Here is a 19,136-nt window from a genome sequence, read left to right on the forward strand (position 1 = left end):
CACATGAATTTCTTTAAAAAAAGATACATTCTGCTATTTGTCAGTATTTAATTTATTGTCATAATAACTAAGTTATTGTCTAAAACACAGCTTCTTGATAATTAAGTTTATTTCACTGTACAACTCTACTGAATGTTCAGTATTTCAATATCTGAACTCTCATATAAACATGAGTCCAGGTTATTTAGATGCATCCACATCGTTAATAACTCACATTAGTTATTATTGTTATTATTGTAAATGAGTGCAGAGAGTAAAGACCACCTTTATTCAGTCTGTAATTATCTTTATTAAATGTGTGAATTGATGATGAAGAGGATGATGAAGGCTGGTCCTGCATTCAGAGGAAACCAGGCTGAAGCTGAGAAAAAGATGGAGTCGCTCATCATGTGGTAATAAAACATTTATTGAGACCTGTTCTCCTGGTATCAGACGTGTTGAGTGACATTACACAGGGAACAGTGAGCTCATCATCGTCCAGACATGTCACATCATTAAACACTGCTACACAGTGAGAACTGTCAGGACACCATGTTTGTAGTTTTCAGTGGCTTTCAGGAGGACAACCAGCAGTAAAGGTTGTGACAGCAGCCTTCATCAGGTCCATCTGCAGAGACGATGCTCCTGAGCCGAGTCCAACTAACAACATCTCATCTGAACAACTCAAAGACTCTGACTTTATTATTTGTCATCATAAATTTATTCACTGTTTAATTGTTGGAGCTGTGATAAAGTGTCTGTTACAGTCCATCCTGGATGTCGTCCTGCAGGACACAGTCAGTCCGTCCTCTCTGCTCCGTCCCCTGTGGAGAGCAGCTGTCTTCAGGACTTCATGGGGCCCCTGATCAGCTCCCTGAGGGACTCGGGGGTCAGCACGAGGCTCAGACAAACATCCAGCCTTCATCAACACTGAGCTCACAGGAGGGACTTCACCAGCGCCACCATGTGGTCAACACCACACGCTACATCCACCACCTGCCCGGGGACAGTCACCTGACGGAGAGTCACAGATGAGTTTATTTTGGTGATAATGTTTAATGTCTGCAGACGTGATGACTGAACATGTGGAGCCATTCTGATCTCGACAAGCTTTAAACCAATAGTAGATCTATTTGTTACAACTTCATTTGTTTTTTTAATAAGTACTGATCATCTCTAAGTATACAGAGTAGAAACACAGGACACAGTGAGGTAAAGCCTCATTGTTCTCCGTTTCAGGACTAAAACTGATGGACTTACCCTCCAGGGGAAGAACTGGTCGTCTTTCTTCCCGATGCCCAAACAACCTCTCACATTCTTCCCCCAGACGAAGAGCTCTCCTCCATCTGCAGAGAGAGGCATTAAACATGAGACAGAGCTCCTGCTGAGATCCACAGGACCGGTCCCTCATCTCACTGGGTCAGAACTGACACATAAAAAAACAACCAGAACTCAGTGGAGCCCAGATCAGCTTCTTACTGCAGATGAACTGTCAGACTCAAACATTACAAAAGCAGAGCAGCGGGACTCAAACCTGTGAGCTCAGGCGTGTCACACAAATCAGATGTTAATTAAAGTCATTTTTACACTTTGTTAAATGTAAAGGAACATCATTTTAGATCTGATGTTTTATTTTGGATCATTGGACAAATATATAAAATAAATGACACTAAATAAAAATTGTCTGTTTTAATTCAGTCCATGGGTCCAAATGTTGATGCAGAACCGTCCTCGTCTGTCAGAGTCCACATAATGTTCAGCTTTTAACAAGTCAGTGTGGACTCTGATGCTGTGATTGATCTGTGTATTGTTTGGTACGGTCTGTCTCAGGTAACTGTCTGATCGTCTCACCTGTGACGGCAGCAAAGTGGTTCAGTCCACACCTGATCCGGGTCACAGCCACCGACGGGTTAAACTCTGAGCGTCCAAACAGCCTGGAGGGGATCATCTCCGGGGTCGACGACTCCGACAAAGCAGGACCTTTTCCCAGAATTCCATAGCCCCAAACAAACACCTCTCCTCTGTCTGATCACACACACACACACACACACACACACACACACACACACACACACACACACACACAGCAGTGTGTAGTGTTTCTGTCACTAGATATGAATATACTGTCATCAGGTTTTGTTCAGGCTGCTGGTTGCTTCATTTGTATGCAGTCAAAGCTCAGGGACGCCCCCTGAGGACAGGAGGACCCACTGCTCAGAAGATCACATATCACATAGTCTGTGTGTCCAGGTGTGTCCAGGTGTGAACTGACCGTTGAGAACAGCCACCTGTGTTCCTCCACATGCTGCCTGCACCACCTTCCCACAGCTGCTCAGAGGAAGATGTCGAGGGGAGTTGATCTGAAACAAATGGACAATGAGAGCTGTCTCACCTGTCTCTCCTGCCCTCCCTCCCCCTCTCCTCCCCCCCTCTCCGGCCCTCCCTCCCTCTCTCTCTCCTCCCCCCCTCTCTCTCCTGCCCTCCCCCTCTCTCCTGCCCTCCCTCCCTCCTCTCTCCTGCCCTCCCTCCCTCCTGCCCTCCCTCCCTCTCTCCTGCACTCACTCCCTCCCTCATCTCTCCTGCCCCCCCTCCTGCCCTCCCTCCCTCTCTCCTGCCCCCCCTCTCTCCTGCCCTCCCTCCCTCTCTCCTGCCCCCCCCTCCTGCCCTCCCTCCCTCTCTCCTGCCCTCCCTCCCTCCTCTCTCCTGCCCTCCCTCCCTCCTCTCTCCTGCCCCCCCCTCTCTCCTGCCCCCCCCTCTCTCCTGCCCCCCTCCCTCTCTCCTGCCCTCCCTCCCTCTCTCCTGCCCCCCCCTCCTGCCCTCCCTCCCTCTCTCCTGCCCCCCCCTCCTGCCCTCCCTCCTCTCTCCTGCCCTCCCTCCCTCTCTCCCTCCTCTCTCCTGCCCTCCGTCTCACCTGTGTGGTCTCTGTGACAGCAGCCAGCTGCAGGTACTCTGAGTTGCCCCACCCATACAGCTGTCCATCAGAGGACACAGCCAGGCTGCAGTCACCGTACGAGCTGATCTGCTTCACCTCCACCCCACACAGGTCTCCACCCACCTGCTCTGGACTGGCGCTGACTCTGTGGTGACCCAGACCTGCAGGACCAGAGACACGGGGACACAGAGTCCACATTCACCCAGTTGATAAAGGAGAAATGTGAACAGAGATGAGATTTATTAGAATTAATTTAACTGGATTTGTGTCATGTTAAAGGTCCCATATTTTACTGTTTTTCATCAATTTCACACAGCTGTCAGAGGTCCAACAACTCTGTATTTGATATGCATCGCCCCAAACCCATCCATGGTCCTGAACTTCAGCTGTCTAAAAGTCGCTCTACTGACAGCAGCTGTTTCTGTGCACCTTTAAATGGTAGTATAATCAAATCATAGATTATTCTTTAGTTGAGTTTTTGACCCATCACTTCACTGTGGCAGAACTGTTCTGGTCACTGACCCGTCTGTCCGTCTGCTCCCCATCCACAGGAGAACACTTTCCCCGTCTCAGTGAGGAACAGACTGTGGTCCTGTCCACAGGACACCTGCAACAGAGACACATTGTCTGCAGTCATTAAAGTCTTCTCACGCAGACACACAAACACACCTGAGTCAACAACTGATCTGAGACCATCTTATCCGACTGCAGACGGTCTGGACCGCACAGATCCAGTGTAAACTCATCTAGGCAGATAACGATCTTGTTAAACGTGCCACAGAACGACTCTACAGCGGCTGTCATCACATCTCAATTATGATAAACTGTGAAAAATAAAGTTTACAGAATTCTTTCAGAATTCACAGAATCAGTTCATGTATGATCACTTTGTTCAGCAGCTGATGACATCATCAACACTTAATGACCAGAAGAAAACAAACCAATAAAACAACATCTCAAATATTAAAAGATTTGTATTCAGATGAGTAACGTGTGGACCAGATTCTGATCGATCAAAGATTATAAACTCTCAGACTTTGTATGTAGTTCACCTGAGGGTCAGGTACGGATGGGGCGGAGCTTAGACGGAGGCTGCACTCACCTGGACGATCCTGCTGTCGAAACCTTGGATCCTGTGGATGATGTGACTGCCGCTGTTTGAACAGAAATGACAGACAGTTGATCACTGAGGCAGGATGAGAACAGGGTGAAGACAGGGAGAGGACAGGGAGAGGACAGGGTGAAGACAGGGAGAGGACAGGGAGAGGACAGGGAGAGGACAGGGAGAGGACAGGGAGAGGACAGGGTGAAGACAGGGAGAGGACAGGGAGAGGACAGGGTGAAGACAGGGAGAGGACAGGGTGAAGACAGGGAGAGGACAGGGAGAGGACGGGGAGTTCTCAGAGACTGAGGCTGTTTGACATGAAAGAGAATGATGACGCTGAGACATCAGGACTCACCTGTAGACTTCATCTTCTACGATCCTCCGTCCACACTGACCATATGCATTGTTCCCCATACTGAAGACTGCAGAGGACAGAGACACCAGTAAAGGACATACTTTAATAATCAGGAAAACAGTTTTTTATGTATTGATGTAAACTATGAATTATGTATTTCATAATGGAGCAGCTGTGTTTAGTCTCAGTGTGTGAAGACAGAAACAGTTGTTATTGATGGATGAGTTTTGTTCCTTCAGGAAACACCTGAGGACACTTTGTTACCTGAGATGACTGAATGAGCTGATCAGTTGTGTAACAGACGTGACGTGTTGTTGATCAAACGATAACCACTAGACTTACACTGAAAGACCACCTTCAAACCAAAGTCCAGTCAGAACTCAGATGATTAAAGGTAAGGCAGGGAGAACTCTAACTCTGGCTACAGAAGCCATAATGATGAAGAGGGTCAGGATGATTCTCCTCTGTTGGGTTACTGGTGCTGCCATCAGATTGGTGCAGGTGGGAGAACTCGTCCACAGCTGAGGGACTGCTGCGTTCATGAACACCACCGCTGAATATTTCTGTGCCCTGGTGACCTCATGAATCCTGTGATAAACTCTGTAAACAAGCCGAGCTGCTGCTGCTGCTGTTGTTAATTTCCTTGTGAAAATCAATAATGTTTAAAGAAAGAGAGGCTAAAACCTGGAGCTCATCATCATTAAAGAGATGTGGCAGCTGTGTGGTGTACACCAGTGATGCTCTGACTGTAAAGGCTGACCAGCAGCTGACTAGCAGCTGACTGTGCATCTGTCTTCATGTTGCTACGGTAACAGCGAGTCTCTCACCTCCCTCCTCATCAGTGAGGACCAGAGAGTGAGCTCGTCCACAGGCCACCTGCAGCACTCTGGTCTGCTGAGGCTGGACGAGAGGCAGAGCCACCGGAGACGGCTCCAACACGAAGTCATAACTCTGGACTGTGGGAACACAGAGGACAGACTAATTATTGATTATTGATAAGAGTCCGACAGTGAAACGGGAGTGATTTCAACAGAGGGGGAGCTGTGAGCTCATCACATCTGAAATTCAGCCTGAGTGCAGGATGAAGAGTCCACTTCAGACTTTGACCACTTTAACACAATGACCCATCATTGACCTGAAATGAGGACAGAAGGTGCATGTCTTCTCTCACCTGGACAGTAAAACAGTGACAGCCGTCATCCAATCAGCTGCAGCCAGGAAGCACATTACTTTACACACAGCCTCGTTCTTTATGGGTTTAATATACAATATATTTTTATGACAAATAATAATACTATAACAGGCTTTTTTTTTCTTAAATTGTGATGTATTTTTAAAGCCTGAACAACATCTCAGCTGATCTCAGGTGACTCGTATCTGTGAGATGTTTCTGAAAACAGCCAGTAACAATGAAAGAGATGCTCAAGTACAAAACAGCTACGAGACAGTAAGATGAGTTCAGTGTTAAACTGTTGAGCTCGTCGCAGCGCAGCAGTGACTCTGCTTTAATGTGAACACAACAGTTCGGTCTTACGGCGGCTGTGCTGCGTGCGTTGGAAGCCCAGCTGAGAGTCCTTGTTGAGGCCCATCCCCCACAGCTTGATCACGTCTTTGGTCCTGGACGCCATCAGAGTGAAGCCGTAACCACAGGCAGCAGACGAGATCTACCACAGAAGAAGAAGAACAGCCTGTCAGACTTTAACACGTCTCCAACTCGTCCTTCTGGTGATCCTCAGTGTTATGATCTTCTTCTAACGTTTCAACCAGAACCAGCTCATCAAACATGTGGACTTTAGTGAAGTCCTGCACATTCAGATTAATCAGATAACTGACCCCCTTCGGATGGTGACATCATCACAGGGGTACATGGGTAATTAAATACTTCCTGCCTCTCTGTAATTAACCTCCAGGTTCCAGACAGCAGTGGAGTGACTGGAGCTGATTCAGTCCACAAGGTTGTGACTTAATCCTGGAGGAGAAATACTACAAACACACACACTGACACAGATATCATATTAACATTAACCATGTTCAAATCAGGCTCATTTAAACCGACGACGACAACAACAACAACAACAACGACAACATCGAACTGTGAATACATACAACCAGTTCAGGTCACATGTTGTATGAATGATGTCACTGTGTTTTAGGATTATGTGTGCTGGCTGTGTTGACTACTGGAGCAAACTAAATCACCCCTCAGGGACAATAAAGATGTTCTGATCCACATGAAGTTCTGCCTGTTTCTACTGGTGGACCAACACTACAGCTACAGTGAGAGACGAGAGCACAAATGATTTGCAGTGATGCAGCAGTGTGTCTGATCTGATTCAAAGTGCATCATATGATGATTTCCTAACAATAATCACTGACAGGTTCTGAACATGAACCTGTTAATGAAGCTCTGCAGACTCACCTGCTCCGCAGTCTCCAGCCTGTAAGGGGTCAGCTGATACTTGCGAGGTTTCTTCCTGCTGCTGTCAGGCATCACGAAACTGGGGATCCCCAGAGCTCCGGTGAAGCTGAAGCCCCACACGAACACTTTGTGACTGGGCTTTCTGTGCTGACCCACATACTGGAAGACTGGACCGCTGCTGCTCTTCTCCTGAGGTCTGGATGGTTTAATGACCGTGGCATAACCGCACACCTGAAGGCCTGCAGACAGGTGTCGAGAGCAGCGACGCACACATGGAAGAGACATCCTGCAGAGAGACGTCAGTGATGAACAGCTGGTCTGTGATGTTCTTCATCATTTACTGCTGCAGCTGGTCGTCATTAGATAAATGCAGCTGAAGTCACACAGTCGAATCCTGACCCAGCAGCGTCAGTCTGACCCGGTTCGCTCCTTTCGTTAATTATTTATTATCTATTCCTAATTCATATTTTTACTGAAAAATCTGCATTTTCTCTCACTAGCCTCCAGGTGATGTGACCCAGTGACGTCAGAACAAAGACGACCTGAGGTTTGCTTCCATCGATTCAAACAGTAGAAGCAGAATCGATCACATGACCTTGAGGCTTCTGAGAAACACTTCCACCTTCTTTACTCATACACAATCCATAGGTTCGAGGAGACAGGGTTAATAAGCTGAAACCCTACAACGGTGCGTGTTAAATTAAGGAGAGGAAATGTGGCGGCGCCAGACTGTGTTGATTTATTGTCATTATTCATGTAACCTGGGTCTTTGTGAACATTAAACATTTGACTGTAGGAGAATGAAACACTCTGAAGACTGGTCCAGGTCTGCTGGTGAATTCGGCTTGCTACTGGTCGACTACACCCTTTTATTTTTAATGACAGGTCACATTTTACCCACCGGACCTGCAGCGGGCCTGTGATAACTGACTGCTGACGCTTTGACAACGATGAACGAGCCAACACGTGAAGTGACAAATACAAGTTGAAGTTACCCTAAAGTAAGTGTAGTCGTATCTATATGTTTAGTGCCGAATAGTGCAGTGCCGCCTAATCTCCAGATTAAAGTAGAAAAGGCTATTTTTATAAAAATATTTGTATGACAATTTTTGCAAGAGCATTAAATTATTAATATTATAAACGGAGTTTCACCTCGTGTCTCTGACCGGACACCAACGGACCTTCACTTCCTGTCAGACGGACGTTTATAAAGTGTCCCTCAGATGAACTACGAGCCGCTGCTGCTCACACACTGAACACCTCCGGCTGGAAACACACGACACGTTTCATCCTTACCATAGACATATAAATGTATATATGTCTATGATCCTTACAACAGTTTGTTGATCGGCAGCTCGGCCGACCGGAACCGGAAACGATGCTCTTCTTCTTCTACGGTTCATCTGCCCGTGTCAGTCTAACAAGAGATAAGCACTGCGCTTCCCGCTGGACCGGAGGACAGTGACGTGTCAGGAAATTAAAGACACTTTATTGTAGCTTACAAATGACGTCACGTGTTTGTTAATAACTCCAACACTGATTCTTCTTGATGTAAATATACTTATGGATCTGGAATCGATCAAATGGTGTTGTGCTTGTTTTAATTGATCAGTAATCTGCTCTGGTGTCAGATTAGAGACCGGAAGTGGGTTAATGCGCCGAGCTGTCAGGTGAGAACCTGCAGCGGCAGGTGAGTCAGAGGCAGGATGAGAGAGACAAGGCTCAGCTGCACGTTCACTGTATACATCCAGCTGCATATGTGTGGATTATACAGAGACATCATGTGTCTGCAGGGTGAGACACTGATCCAGGATCAGTCCTCGTCTCAACTGGTCTGTGTAGACAGCTCCACATCTACAATATCGTCCTCACAGCGACAGTATTTATGTAATTGATTACTTTCAGTCTGGGGAGGAACTTGATCAAATGGATCATTTTAGTTTGTGTTGATGATTTTTCTCTCATGTTTCTTCATGATCAAAATGTTGGTTTTATTTGAGCATTTTTGTTTTTAAAAGAGAAATTTTAAAGAAAGTATTTTGAATCTAAGTAAATGTACATGATCCAGGTGTATTACAGAGTCAAATAAAACCAACTAACCACACCTCACATGTACAAATACACAGAGGGAGAACCACTCACAGTGAAAAATGTTCATATAGCAACAGAACTGAGGCAGGTTTCAAAGAAGGATGAGACAACATGTTGTGTTCTGCTGTGTTCTCAGAAGAACATGTTCAGGTAGATCAGGTGATCGGTAGAGTCTGGTCAGTGGAACAAAAGGTGCAAGAGAACAAGGTGCATTTTTATTTACAGAAATAACAATAATAATAATAATAATTTAAATCTTAATAAATGATGATGTGGTAAAGTCTGATGCAGCAGGTTGAATGAGTCAGTTGCTGAAGCTGCTCTTTAGCTGATCCACATTTTTGTGGAGGCTGAGAGACTTTCTTCATGATCACCAGCAGTTTCACCAGCATCCTGTCCTCCACCTCTTTCTCCTCCACCACCTCCGCCTCCAGGATGACACACTCAGAGCCAACAACAGACCCTGCCTTCTTTATGAGTTTATTCAGTCTGTTGGCATCCTTCACTTTGATGGCCGCACCCCAGGACACCACAGAAGAAGAAAATGGTGCTCACAACAACAGACTGATAAAACATCTGGAACATCTGACTGCAGACATTAGAGGACCTGAGCCTCCTCAAGAGGTGAAGCCGGCTCAGGCCCTTCTTGTAGACTGCCTCCATGTTTGCAGTCCACTCCAGTTTATTGTCCAGCACCACACTCAGGTTTTTGAATGAATCCACAACATCTGTCCCACTGATGCAGACCAGAGAGGGCGGGGCTTGTTCCTCCTGAAGTCCGCCACCATCTCATTCGTCTTTGCCACGTTCAGCTGCAGGTGATTCTCCCTACATCACTTTACAAAATTGCCAGACAGGTCCCTGAACTCATCCTCCCTCCCACCTTCTACACGCCCCACAGTGTCATCAGAGAATTTCTTCAGATGACCCGACTCTGTGGTACTTAAAGTCTGCAGTGTGGTGAAGAGGAGACAGCACAGTTCCCTGAGAGGCACCAGTGTTGCTGATCAGACGGTCAGACACACAGTTCTGTAATCTCACGTACTGCAGTCTGCCCGCCAGATAGTCATCGACCTGTGTGACGAGGGGAGACTCCACCTACATGTTCTCCAGTTTGACTTTCAGCAGCTTGGACTGGATGGTGCTGAAGGCGCTGAATTCAAAGAACATGACTCGGACTGAGGTGTTGGTCTATCCAGAGAGGAGTAGGCTTCCTGCAGCAGGTAGATGATTGCATCATCAGAATCAGAATCAGAAAAGCTTTTATTGCCAAGTACGATTTTACACATACGAGGAATTTGTTGTGGTGATGTTGGTGCATGCATCAAATAACTATTAAGTGAAAATATAACAAATTAACAATATAAACTATTTAAAGAATAGAAAATATAACAAATTAACAATATAAACTATTTTGAAAAGTAGAAAATATAACTATACAATATAAATATATATACACAATCTGTTTTTTGGGTAAAAGGATAAAAGGAGCAGACCAGCTGGCAGTGAACAATTACAAGAAATGATGTGCAAATGAAAATGCGCAAATGAACAGGATGTTCAAGGTGAGCGTTAATGTAACGCATAGAGTTATGGTGCTGTCAGTGTGACAGTAGAGTCAGTGGTAGAGGTGGAGTGTGAGGAGTGTCAGGGGGGATTCAGGCCTTGTTGATAAGGCTGACAGCAGACGGGAAGAAACTGTTCTTGTGGCGTGAGGTTTCGGTCCTGATGGACCGCAGCCTCCTGCCAGAGGGGAGTGTCTCAAAGAGTTTGTGACCGGGACGGAAGGGATCAGCAACAATCTTTCCTGCACGCCTCAGGGTCCTGGAGGTGTACAGGTCCTGAAGAGACAGAGGGTGATGGGGGCAGGTGAGGCTGAGTTCTTCCTGTAGTCCACAACCATCTCCACTGTCTTTAGAGCATTGAGCTCTAGGCTGTTCTGGTTGCACCAGGTCACCAGGTGGTCAACCTCCCACCTGTAGGCGGACTCGTCACCATCAGAGATGAGACCAATGAGGGTGGTGTCGTCCGCAAACTTCAGGAGCTTGGCGGACTGGTGACTGGAGGTGCAGCTGTTGGTGTACAGGGAGAAGAGCAGAGGAGAAAGAACACAGCCCTGGGGGGATCCGGTACTGATAGTCTGTGCATCGGAGATGTGTTTTCCCAGCTTACACACTGTTTCCTGTCAGACAGGAAGTCAGTAATCCACCTGCAGGTGGAGTCAGGCACGTTCAGCTGGGAGAGCTTCTCCTGTAGCAGAGCTGGGATGATGGTGTTGAAAGCAGAGCTGAAATCCACAAACAGGATCCTGGCGTAGGTTCCTGTAGAGTCCAGGTGCTGGAGGATATAGTGGAGGGCCAGGTTGACAGCATCGTCTACAGACCTGTTGGCTCTGTAGGCAAACTGCAGGGGGTCCAGGAGAGGGCCGGTGATGTCCTTGGGGTGTGAGAGCACAAGGCGCTCGAAGGACTTCGTGACCACAGAGGTCAGGGCGACGGGTCTGAAGTCGTTAAGTCCGGTGGTCCTTGGCTTCTTGGGGACAGGGATGATGGTTGAGGTCTTGAAGCAGGCTGGCACGTGACAGGTCTCCAGTGAGGTGTTAAAAATGTCTGTGAACACTGGGGACAGCTGGTCAGCACAGTGCTTCAGGGAGGATGGGGAGACCGAATCCGGTCCAGCAGCTTTCCGGGGGTTCTGTCTCTTGAAGAGTTTGTTGACGTCCCTCTCATGGATGGAAAGAGTCGTCACTGAGGAGGGTGGGGAGGGGGGGCCCATTAAGGTGGGCATTGGTGGAGGTGACTGGAGTTGGAGCTGGAGCTGTTGGGAGGTGTCGTGGGGGATGGTGTCAGGACTGTCCCTTTGTCTTTCAAAGCGGCAGTAGAACTCGTTCAGGTCGTTGGCTAGGCGTCGGTCGTTAATGGAGTGGGGGGGCTTTAGGCTTGTAGTTGGTGATCTGCCTGAGCCCTTTCCAGACAGACGCAGAGTCGTTAGCTGAGAACTGGTGTTGGAGCTTCTCAGAGTACTGTCATTTAGCCTCTTTCACCACCTTGCTAAACTTGTACTTCGCCTCTTTGAATCTGTCTTTGTCCCCACTCCTGAAGGCCTCTTCCTTTGCAAGCCTTAGCTGTCTGAGTTTGGCTGTGAACCAGGGTTTGTCATTGTTGTAACTCACCCTGGTCCGTGTTGGAACACAGCAGTCTTCACAGAAGCTGATGTATGACATCACAGCCTCTGTGTACTCATCCAGACTGTTGGTAGCAGTCCTGAACACATCCCAGTCAGTAGAGTCCAAACACGCCTGGAGATCCTCCACAGCTTCACTGGTCCACGTCTTTGAAGTCCTCACTACAGGTTTGCAGAGCTTTAGTTTCTGCCTGTAGGCAGGAATCAGGTGGAGCATGACGTGGTCAGAGTGACCCAGTGCAGCACGGGGACGGCGTGATAAGCATCTCTGACTGTGGTGTAACAGTGATCCAGAATTTTCCCCTCTCTGGTCGGGCATTTAACAAACTGTCTGTATTTAGGGAGATCGTGTGTGAGGTTACCTTTGTTAAAGTCTCCAGAGACAATAACCAAAGAGTCCGGGTTGGTCCGCTCCACACACAGTATCTGGTCGGCGAGCATGCGCTGTGCGTCCTGCACGTTGGCCTGCGGCGGGATGTAAACACCGACCAGAATGAATGAAGCGAACTCACGGGGTGAATAAAACGGCTTGCAGTTAATGATAAAAGATTCCAGATCAGGAGAACAGTGCTGCTGGATCACTGTTATGTTGTTGCACCAGCCACCGTTGATGTAAAAACAGAATCCTCCGCCTTTAGTTTTGCCGGAAAGTTCCGTGTCTCTGTCCGCGTGGTAGAGATTGAAGCCTGCCAGCTGCAGCGCAGAGTCCGGAATTAGTCCGCACAGCCACGTCTCCGTGAAGCACAAAAACGCAGATGAATGAAAGTCCCTGTTTTTGCCCAACAGCAGTTGCAGTTCCTCCGTTTTGTTGGGCAGTGAGCACACGTTAGAGAGAAATATTCCCGGTAACGCTGTGCGTAGTCCGCGCTGGCGAAGACGCACAAGTGCACCGGCCCGTTTCCCTCTCCTCCGGCGTTTCGCTGTGTGAGCAAAGGTGAGCGCACCTTTGACCAGAATGTCCAAAATTTCCAAAGTTGGGAGGAGAAAACTGGGAAAAAGATCCTCTGGAGTTGTTGCCCTGATGTTCATGAGCTCTTCTCTGGTGAAAGAGCTCCGGGTACTGTCGCAAAAAACAGAGTTTACACACAAAACCATCAAATCATCCACCCCAACCTGGGGCTGATATATAAACTGCAGGTGTCCTGCGATGGGTGCACTGCGGGTCTGAGGTGGGCTAGAACTAGTCTCTCCATGACCTTCATGATGTGAGAGGTCAGTGCAACCAGCCTGTAGTCATCCAGTGCCACAGGACGTCGGTTTATGGGCACTGAAATGAGGCAGGATGTTTTCCAAAGCACTGGCACTCTCTGAAGGTGGAGGCTCAGGTTGAAGAGCCAGTCTGTATGTGATCAGTAGAGTCTGTGCAGCCTGACAGCAGCAGGTGTATCTGTGCAGAGAAGTCTGTAATCCTTTAAGAGGATCAGGTCTGAGTCCAGGGGGAAGGGACACAGATCCACTAACTGTCTGCAGCAGCTCAACATGGACTTCTGTTGTCTTCACACGCTCAACATGTGTCACTTTAAAATATGCTTAGATTAAAGCATCTTCATGGACCGAGCGCCGACGCCAGAGACGGAGGCCGAGGCTCAGATCGACCAGAGGACCCGTTTCATACAATGTGAATCTGACGACAGCTGAGAGACAGGACACGAGGACGAGACGAGGTGAGAGACAGCAGGAGGGGAGGAGCTGAGAGACAAACTAAACATGGTTTAAACCATTACTACAGTAATCAAACTGAGCATGAGTAATATCACACTATTTAATAATGGATCATAAATAAGAGTAAATCTATACAAGCATCTGAAAGAGTTTAATTATTAATATAACTGTAATTTAACTAATTTATTAATATAACTGTGTTGTCTCTGATTATCTGTTCATGCAGCAGCTTGTCTCATACATCTCATCTAACTCCATATATTATATATATTATATGTTATAAATTATGTTATCGTAGCCTTTTCTGTGCTACCATGAGTCATGTCAGCAAGCACTTGTTCTGCAGCTTCTCCGTCTGCTCTCCTGACCATCTCCCCTCTGAGGTCCAGCACGCTACTGCATTTAAGGTGAGACAGCGGCTCAGTGGTAGAACAGGTCGGCATATGTTCGGAAGGTCGGCTGTTTGACCTGCCTCTGCCAAATGTGCCATGGTTGTCCTTGGGCAAGACACTTAACCCACCCTGCCTCGTGTGAATGTGTATGACTGCTGTATGTTGAGGTGGTGGTCGGAGGGGCAGCCACGCGTCTGTCAGTCTGCCCCACAGCAGCTGTGGCTACTATCATAGTTTACCACCACCAGTATGACTGTGTGAATGAATGGAACCTGTAAGAGCGCTCTGAGTATCTAGAAAAGCGCCATACAAATCCAATCAATTATTATTTTATATTACTAACTGGGTGCAGCTCTGTCAATCACTCCACCTCTCTCTCTCCTGCAGCTGCACCTCGACCACGCTCACCTCCACAGTTATAAGTTATATATTATACATTACATGTTTATGTTATATGCTAGGTATTATGTACAAGATATTATATGTTACATATTAGTTATTAAATATCAATATTATATATAAAACACTGACACAAACATGACAGTCTGCTGCAGGTCGTTGAATCAAAGTATCTATCTTGTGTCTTTTACACATTGATGGTAAAATGTGTTTGAGTGACCACTCAGCAGTAACAGGGGAGATAAAGTTACTGTCTGTGAGCAGAACAGAACCAACCCAGTTTGTTTAAATGTCTTTCATTAACATTAAAGCATCTGTCTCACAGTCATGGCGGTCCTAGAGGTGTTCTGCAGCCTGACTGGCTGGTTCTGTCTCTACCTGTTGTTCTGTTGGACCTTCAGTCAGAGGTCACCTGAGTGGAACTGTCGGCTCGTCACTTTGTCTCACGGCGTCATCATTGTGCTGCTCACGGCGTACGTCGTCTTTATAGATGGACCCTGGCCGCTCACACATGCAGGTCAGGCACACAAAGACCTCTCCTGACCTCTGACCTCTGTCTCCTGTCTCCTGACCTCTGACCTCTGTCTCCTGACCTCTGACCTCTGACCTCTGTCTCCTGACCTCTGACCTCTGTCTCCTGTCTCCTGACCTCTGTCTCCTGTCTCCTGACCTCTGTCTCCTGACCTCTGACCTCTGTCTCCTGTCTCCTGACCTCTGTCTCCTGACCTCTGTCTCCTGACCTCTGACCGCTGTCTCCTGACCTCTGACCTCTGTCTCCTGACCTCTGTCTCCTGTCTCCTGACCTCTGTCTCCTGACTTCTGTCTCCTGATCTCTGTCTCCTGTCTCCTGACCTCTGTCTCCTGACCTCTGTCTCCTGTCTCCTGACCTCTGTCTCCTGACCTCTGTCTCCTGTCTCCTGACCTCTGTCTCCTGACTTCTGTCTCCTGATCTCTGTCTCCTGTCTCCTGACCTCTGACCTCTGTCTCCTGACCTCTGTCTCCTGACTTCTGTCTCCTGATCTCTGTCTCCTGTCTCCTGACCTCTGTCTCCTGACCTCTGACCTCTGTCTCCTGACCTCTGTCTCCTGACCTCTGTCTCCTGATCTCTGTCTCCTGTCTCCTGACCTCTGTCTCCTGACCTCTGACCTCTCTCTCCTGTCTCCTGACCTCTGTCTCCTGACCTCTGTGCCCTGTCTCCTGACCTCTGTCTCCTGACTTCTGTCTCCTGACCTCTGTCTCCTGACCTCTGTCTCCTGACCTCTGACCTCTGTCTCCTGACCTCTGACCTCTGTCTCCTGACCTCTGTCTCCTGACCTCTGACCTCTGTCTCCTGACCTCTGACCTCTGTCTCCTGACCTCTGTCTCCTGTCTCCTGACCTCTGTCTCCTGACCTCTGTGCCCTGTCTCCTGACCTCTGTCTCCTGACTTCTGTCTCCTGACCTCTGTCTCCTGACCTCTGTCTCCTGACCTCTGACCTCTGTCTCCTGACCTCTGACCTCTGTCTCCTGACCTCTGTCTCCTGACCTCTGACCTCTGTCTCCTGACCTCTGACCTCTGTCTCCTGACCTCTGACCTCTGTCTCCTGACCTCTGTCTCCTGACCTCTGTGCCCTGTCTCCTGACCTCTGTCTCCTGACCTCTGTCTCCTGACCTCTGTCTCCTGTCTCCTGACCTCTGTCTCCTGACTTCTGTCTCCTGATCTCTGTCTCCTGTCTCCTGACCTCTGACCTCTGTCTCCTGACCTCTGTCTCCTGACTTCTGTCTCCTGATCTCTGTCTCCTGTCTCCTGACCTCTGTCTCCTGACCTCTGACCTCTGTCTCCTGACCTCTGTCTCCTGACCTCTGTCTCCTGATCTCTGTCTCCTGTCTCCTGACCTCTGTCTCCTGACCTCTGACCTCTCTCTCCTGTCTCCTGACCTCTGTCTCCTGACCTCTGTGCCCTGTCTCCTGACCTCTGTCTCCTGACTTCTGTCTCCTGACCTCTGTCTCCTGACCTCTGTCTCCTGACCTCTGACCTCTGTCTCCTGACCTCTGTCTCCTGACCTCTGTCTCCTGTCTCCTGACCTCTGTCTCCTGACCTCTGTGCCCTGTCTCCTGACCTCTGTCTCCTGACCTCTGTCTCCTGACCTCTGACTGACCTCTGTCTCCTGACCTCTGTGCCCTGTCTCCTGACCTCTGTCTCCTGACCTCTGTCTCCTGTCTCCTGACCTCTGTCTCCTGACCTCTGTGCCCTGTCTCCTGACCTCTGTCTCCTGACCTCTGTCTCCTGACCTCTGACTGACCTCTGTCTCCTGACCTCTGACCTCTGTCTCCTGACCTCTGTCTCCTGACCTCTGTCTCCTGACCTCTGTGCCCTGTCTCCTGACCTCTGTCTCCTGACCTCTGTCTCCTGACCTCTGACTGACCTCTGTCTCCTGACCTCTGTGCCCTGTCTCCTGACCTCTGTCTCCTGACCTCTGACCTCTGTCTCCTGCAGGCTCAGAGAACACGGAGTTGCAGACATTGTCTCTCTGTGTGTGTCTCGGTTATTTCTTCTTCGACATGTGTTGGTGTGTGCGGCACCACACGGAGGGCCCCGTCATGTTGGCCCACCACGCTGCGAGCATCGCAGGCATCCTGCTAGCCTTGCTGATGGGTGTGTCGGGCTGTGAGACATGCGGCGTGATCTTCGGCAGCGAGCTGACCAACCCCCTGCTGCAGACGCGCTGGTTCCTGCGTCAGCTGGGTCTTTATGACGGCCTGCTGGGAGACGCCGTCGACCTGATGTTCATCTTCCTGTTCGCCACTGTGCGCGTGGGAGTGGGCTCCGCCATGTTTTACTGCGAGCTCACATCTCCCAGAACCACACTGATCATGAAGCTGGGCGGCGTGGTGATGTACGCCATCGCCTGGGTGTTCATGGTGGACATCGCTCGCTTTGGATACAAGAAGAGTCGAGCTAAGTACCAACGATGGAGCGAGAACCACAGACTGAAAGACACGGGATGTCCACACAAGACGGACTGATGCGTGGAGCTCGTCTGAACGATCCATCATCACGTAAACTCACATACTGCCTGTCAGATGTCTTCTTCTGGATGTCCAAACAGTTTGACACAGAATCTGCTGATGGACGTTAACGAACAACCCAATCAGCAGGATGAATGTTGTTGATCTTCTGTCTCTACAAACACAGCTGGACGTGTCCCCACGTCTCATTAATGATGTCCAGTGGTTTCATGTCCCAGATGAACACAGTCTTGAACAGTGGTCTGTGGCTCAGCAGCTGTCTCACATCCTCCATGTTCTTATGGTGATTATATGAATGTCTGCGTTGGACTCACGACTGCATGGACAGCTGACAGGATGCCTCACAGTGTCACAGTGCATCTCGACCTCGTGCACTCTGATAATTCATCTAGTTTCTGACGACTTCTACAACCAGGACCTTCAGCTGGAGCTGCTTGTTGGACTTTTGTCTGAAACAGTTAGGACATGACGATGAGTCAGTCGATCGATCAGTATTAATGAGTGTGTGACTGACGCTGCTGCCATCTTGTCTTCATGTCTCACCCACATCAGGAGCAACAAACTGTCCTCGTAGCTGTCAGCATCATCTGACCTCAGACCAGCAGACCTGTGTTCGCTTATATCGGACATGGAGCAGGAGGTGGAGGTGGAGGTGGAGGTGGAGCGGCTGCCCTCTGGTGGTCAGAATCTGAATCTGTTAGTCCGAAGCGACTTGAATCAGACCTGACAAAAGGCTGAACTAAACTTACTGATATAAATAATATATTACTAATATATTGTCAATATATTAACTCCAGCATGTCCTGGGGCGGTTTGCAGCCGAGTGTGAAGCGGCTGGGATGAGAATCAGCACCTCCAAATCCGAGGCCATGGTTCTCTACCGGAAAAAGGTGGCTTGTCCCCTCCGGGTTGGGGGAGAGCTACTGCCTCAGGTGGAGGAGTTTAAGTATCTTGGGGTCTTGTTCACGAGTGAGGGAAGGATGGAGCGTGAGGTTGACAGGCGGATCGGTGCGGCGGCCGCAGTAATGCGGTCATTGTATCGGTCTGTCGTGGTGAAGAGAGAGCTGAGTCGAAAGGCGAAGCTCTCGATTTACCGGTCAATCTACGTTCCTACCCTCACCTATGGTAATGAACTTTGGGTCATGACCGAAAGAATAAGATCCCGGATACAAGCGGCTGAAATGAGTTTCCTCCGCAGGGTGGCGGGGCGCTCCCTTAGAGATAGGGTGAGGAGCTCTGTCACCCGGGAGGAGCTCGGAGTCGAGCCGCTGCTCCTCCACATCGAGAGGAGCCAGCTGAGGTGGCTCGGGCATCTGTTTCGGATGCCCCCGGGACGCCTCCCTCAGGAGGTGTTCCTGGCATGTCCCGCTGGGAGGAGACCCTGGGGAAGACCCAGGACACGCTGGAGTGACTATGTCGCCCAGCTGGCCTGGGAACGCCTTGGGATCCTCCTGGAGGAAGTGTCCGGGGAGAGGGAAGTCTGGGTGTCCCTGCTCAGACAGCTGCCCCCGTGACCCGGTACTGGATAAGCAGAAGAAGATGGATGGATGGATGGATGGATGGATGGATATATTAATAACACATGATGGATTGATGTCACTCTAACATTCA

At 49.0% G+C, this 19,136-nt stretch overlaps 2 protein-coding genes and 1 long non-coding RNA gene across 4 annotated transcripts; 2 read left to right on the plus strand and 1 right to left on the minus strand.

The window, feature by feature from the left end:
- Nucleotides 1-385: 385 nt before the first annotated feature.
- On the minus strand, nucleotides 386-8,152 carry rcc1l (RCC1 like). Its single transcript, XM_037120489.1, has 12 exons — nucleotides 7,943-8,152; nucleotides 6,791-7,076; nucleotides 5,906-6,035; nucleotides 5,199-5,327; nucleotides 4,372-4,438; nucleotides 4,014-4,065; nucleotides 3,434-3,518; nucleotides 2,891-3,072; nucleotides 2,252-2,339; nucleotides 1,831-2,004; nucleotides 1,240-1,325; nucleotides 386-993 (listed from the first exon to the last, which is right to left on the minus strand). The coding sequence occupies exons 2-12, from the start codon at nucleotides 7,073-7,075 to the stop codon at nucleotides 916-918; spliced, it is 1,356 nt and encodes a 451-aa protein (XP_036976384.1). The 5' UTR covers nucleotide 7,076; nucleotides 7,943-8,152; the 3' UTR covers nucleotides 386-915.
- On the plus strand, nucleotides 7,076-8,369 carry LOC119031786. Of its 2 annotated transcripts, XR_005078703.1 has the most exons (4): nucleotides 7,076-7,211; nucleotides 7,291-7,478; nucleotides 7,676-7,791; nucleotides 8,145-8,369. It is a non-coding gene; the product is annotated as an uncharacterized LOC119031786 (long non-coding RNA). The 2 variants fall into 2 exon arrangements; XR_005078702.1 differs by having other exon boundaries at nucleotides 7,076-7,478.
- Nucleotides 8,370-14,252: 5,883 nt separating this feature from the next.
- Nucleotides 14,253-18,332, plus strand: LOC119031436 (TLC domain-containing protein 5-like). The gene is made up of 2 exons (XM_037119917.1): nucleotides 14,253-15,034; nucleotides 16,993-18,332. The coding sequence occupies exons 1-2, from the start codon at nucleotides 14,845-14,847 to the stop codon at nucleotides 17,520-17,522; spliced, it is 720 nt and encodes a 239-aa protein (XP_036975812.1). The 5' UTR covers nucleotides 14,253-14,844; the 3' UTR covers nucleotides 17,523-18,332.
- The last annotated feature ends 804 nt before the right edge of the window (nucleotides 18,333-19,136 follow it).

Source organism: Acanthopagrus latus, chromosome 13 (genome assembly GCF_904848185.1).
Source record: "Acanthopagrus latus isolate v.2019 chromosome 13, fAcaLat1.1, whole genome shotgun sequence".
Lineage (NCBI taxonomy): Eukaryota > Metazoa > Chordata > Actinopteri > Spariformes > Sparidae > Acanthopagrus > Acanthopagrus latus.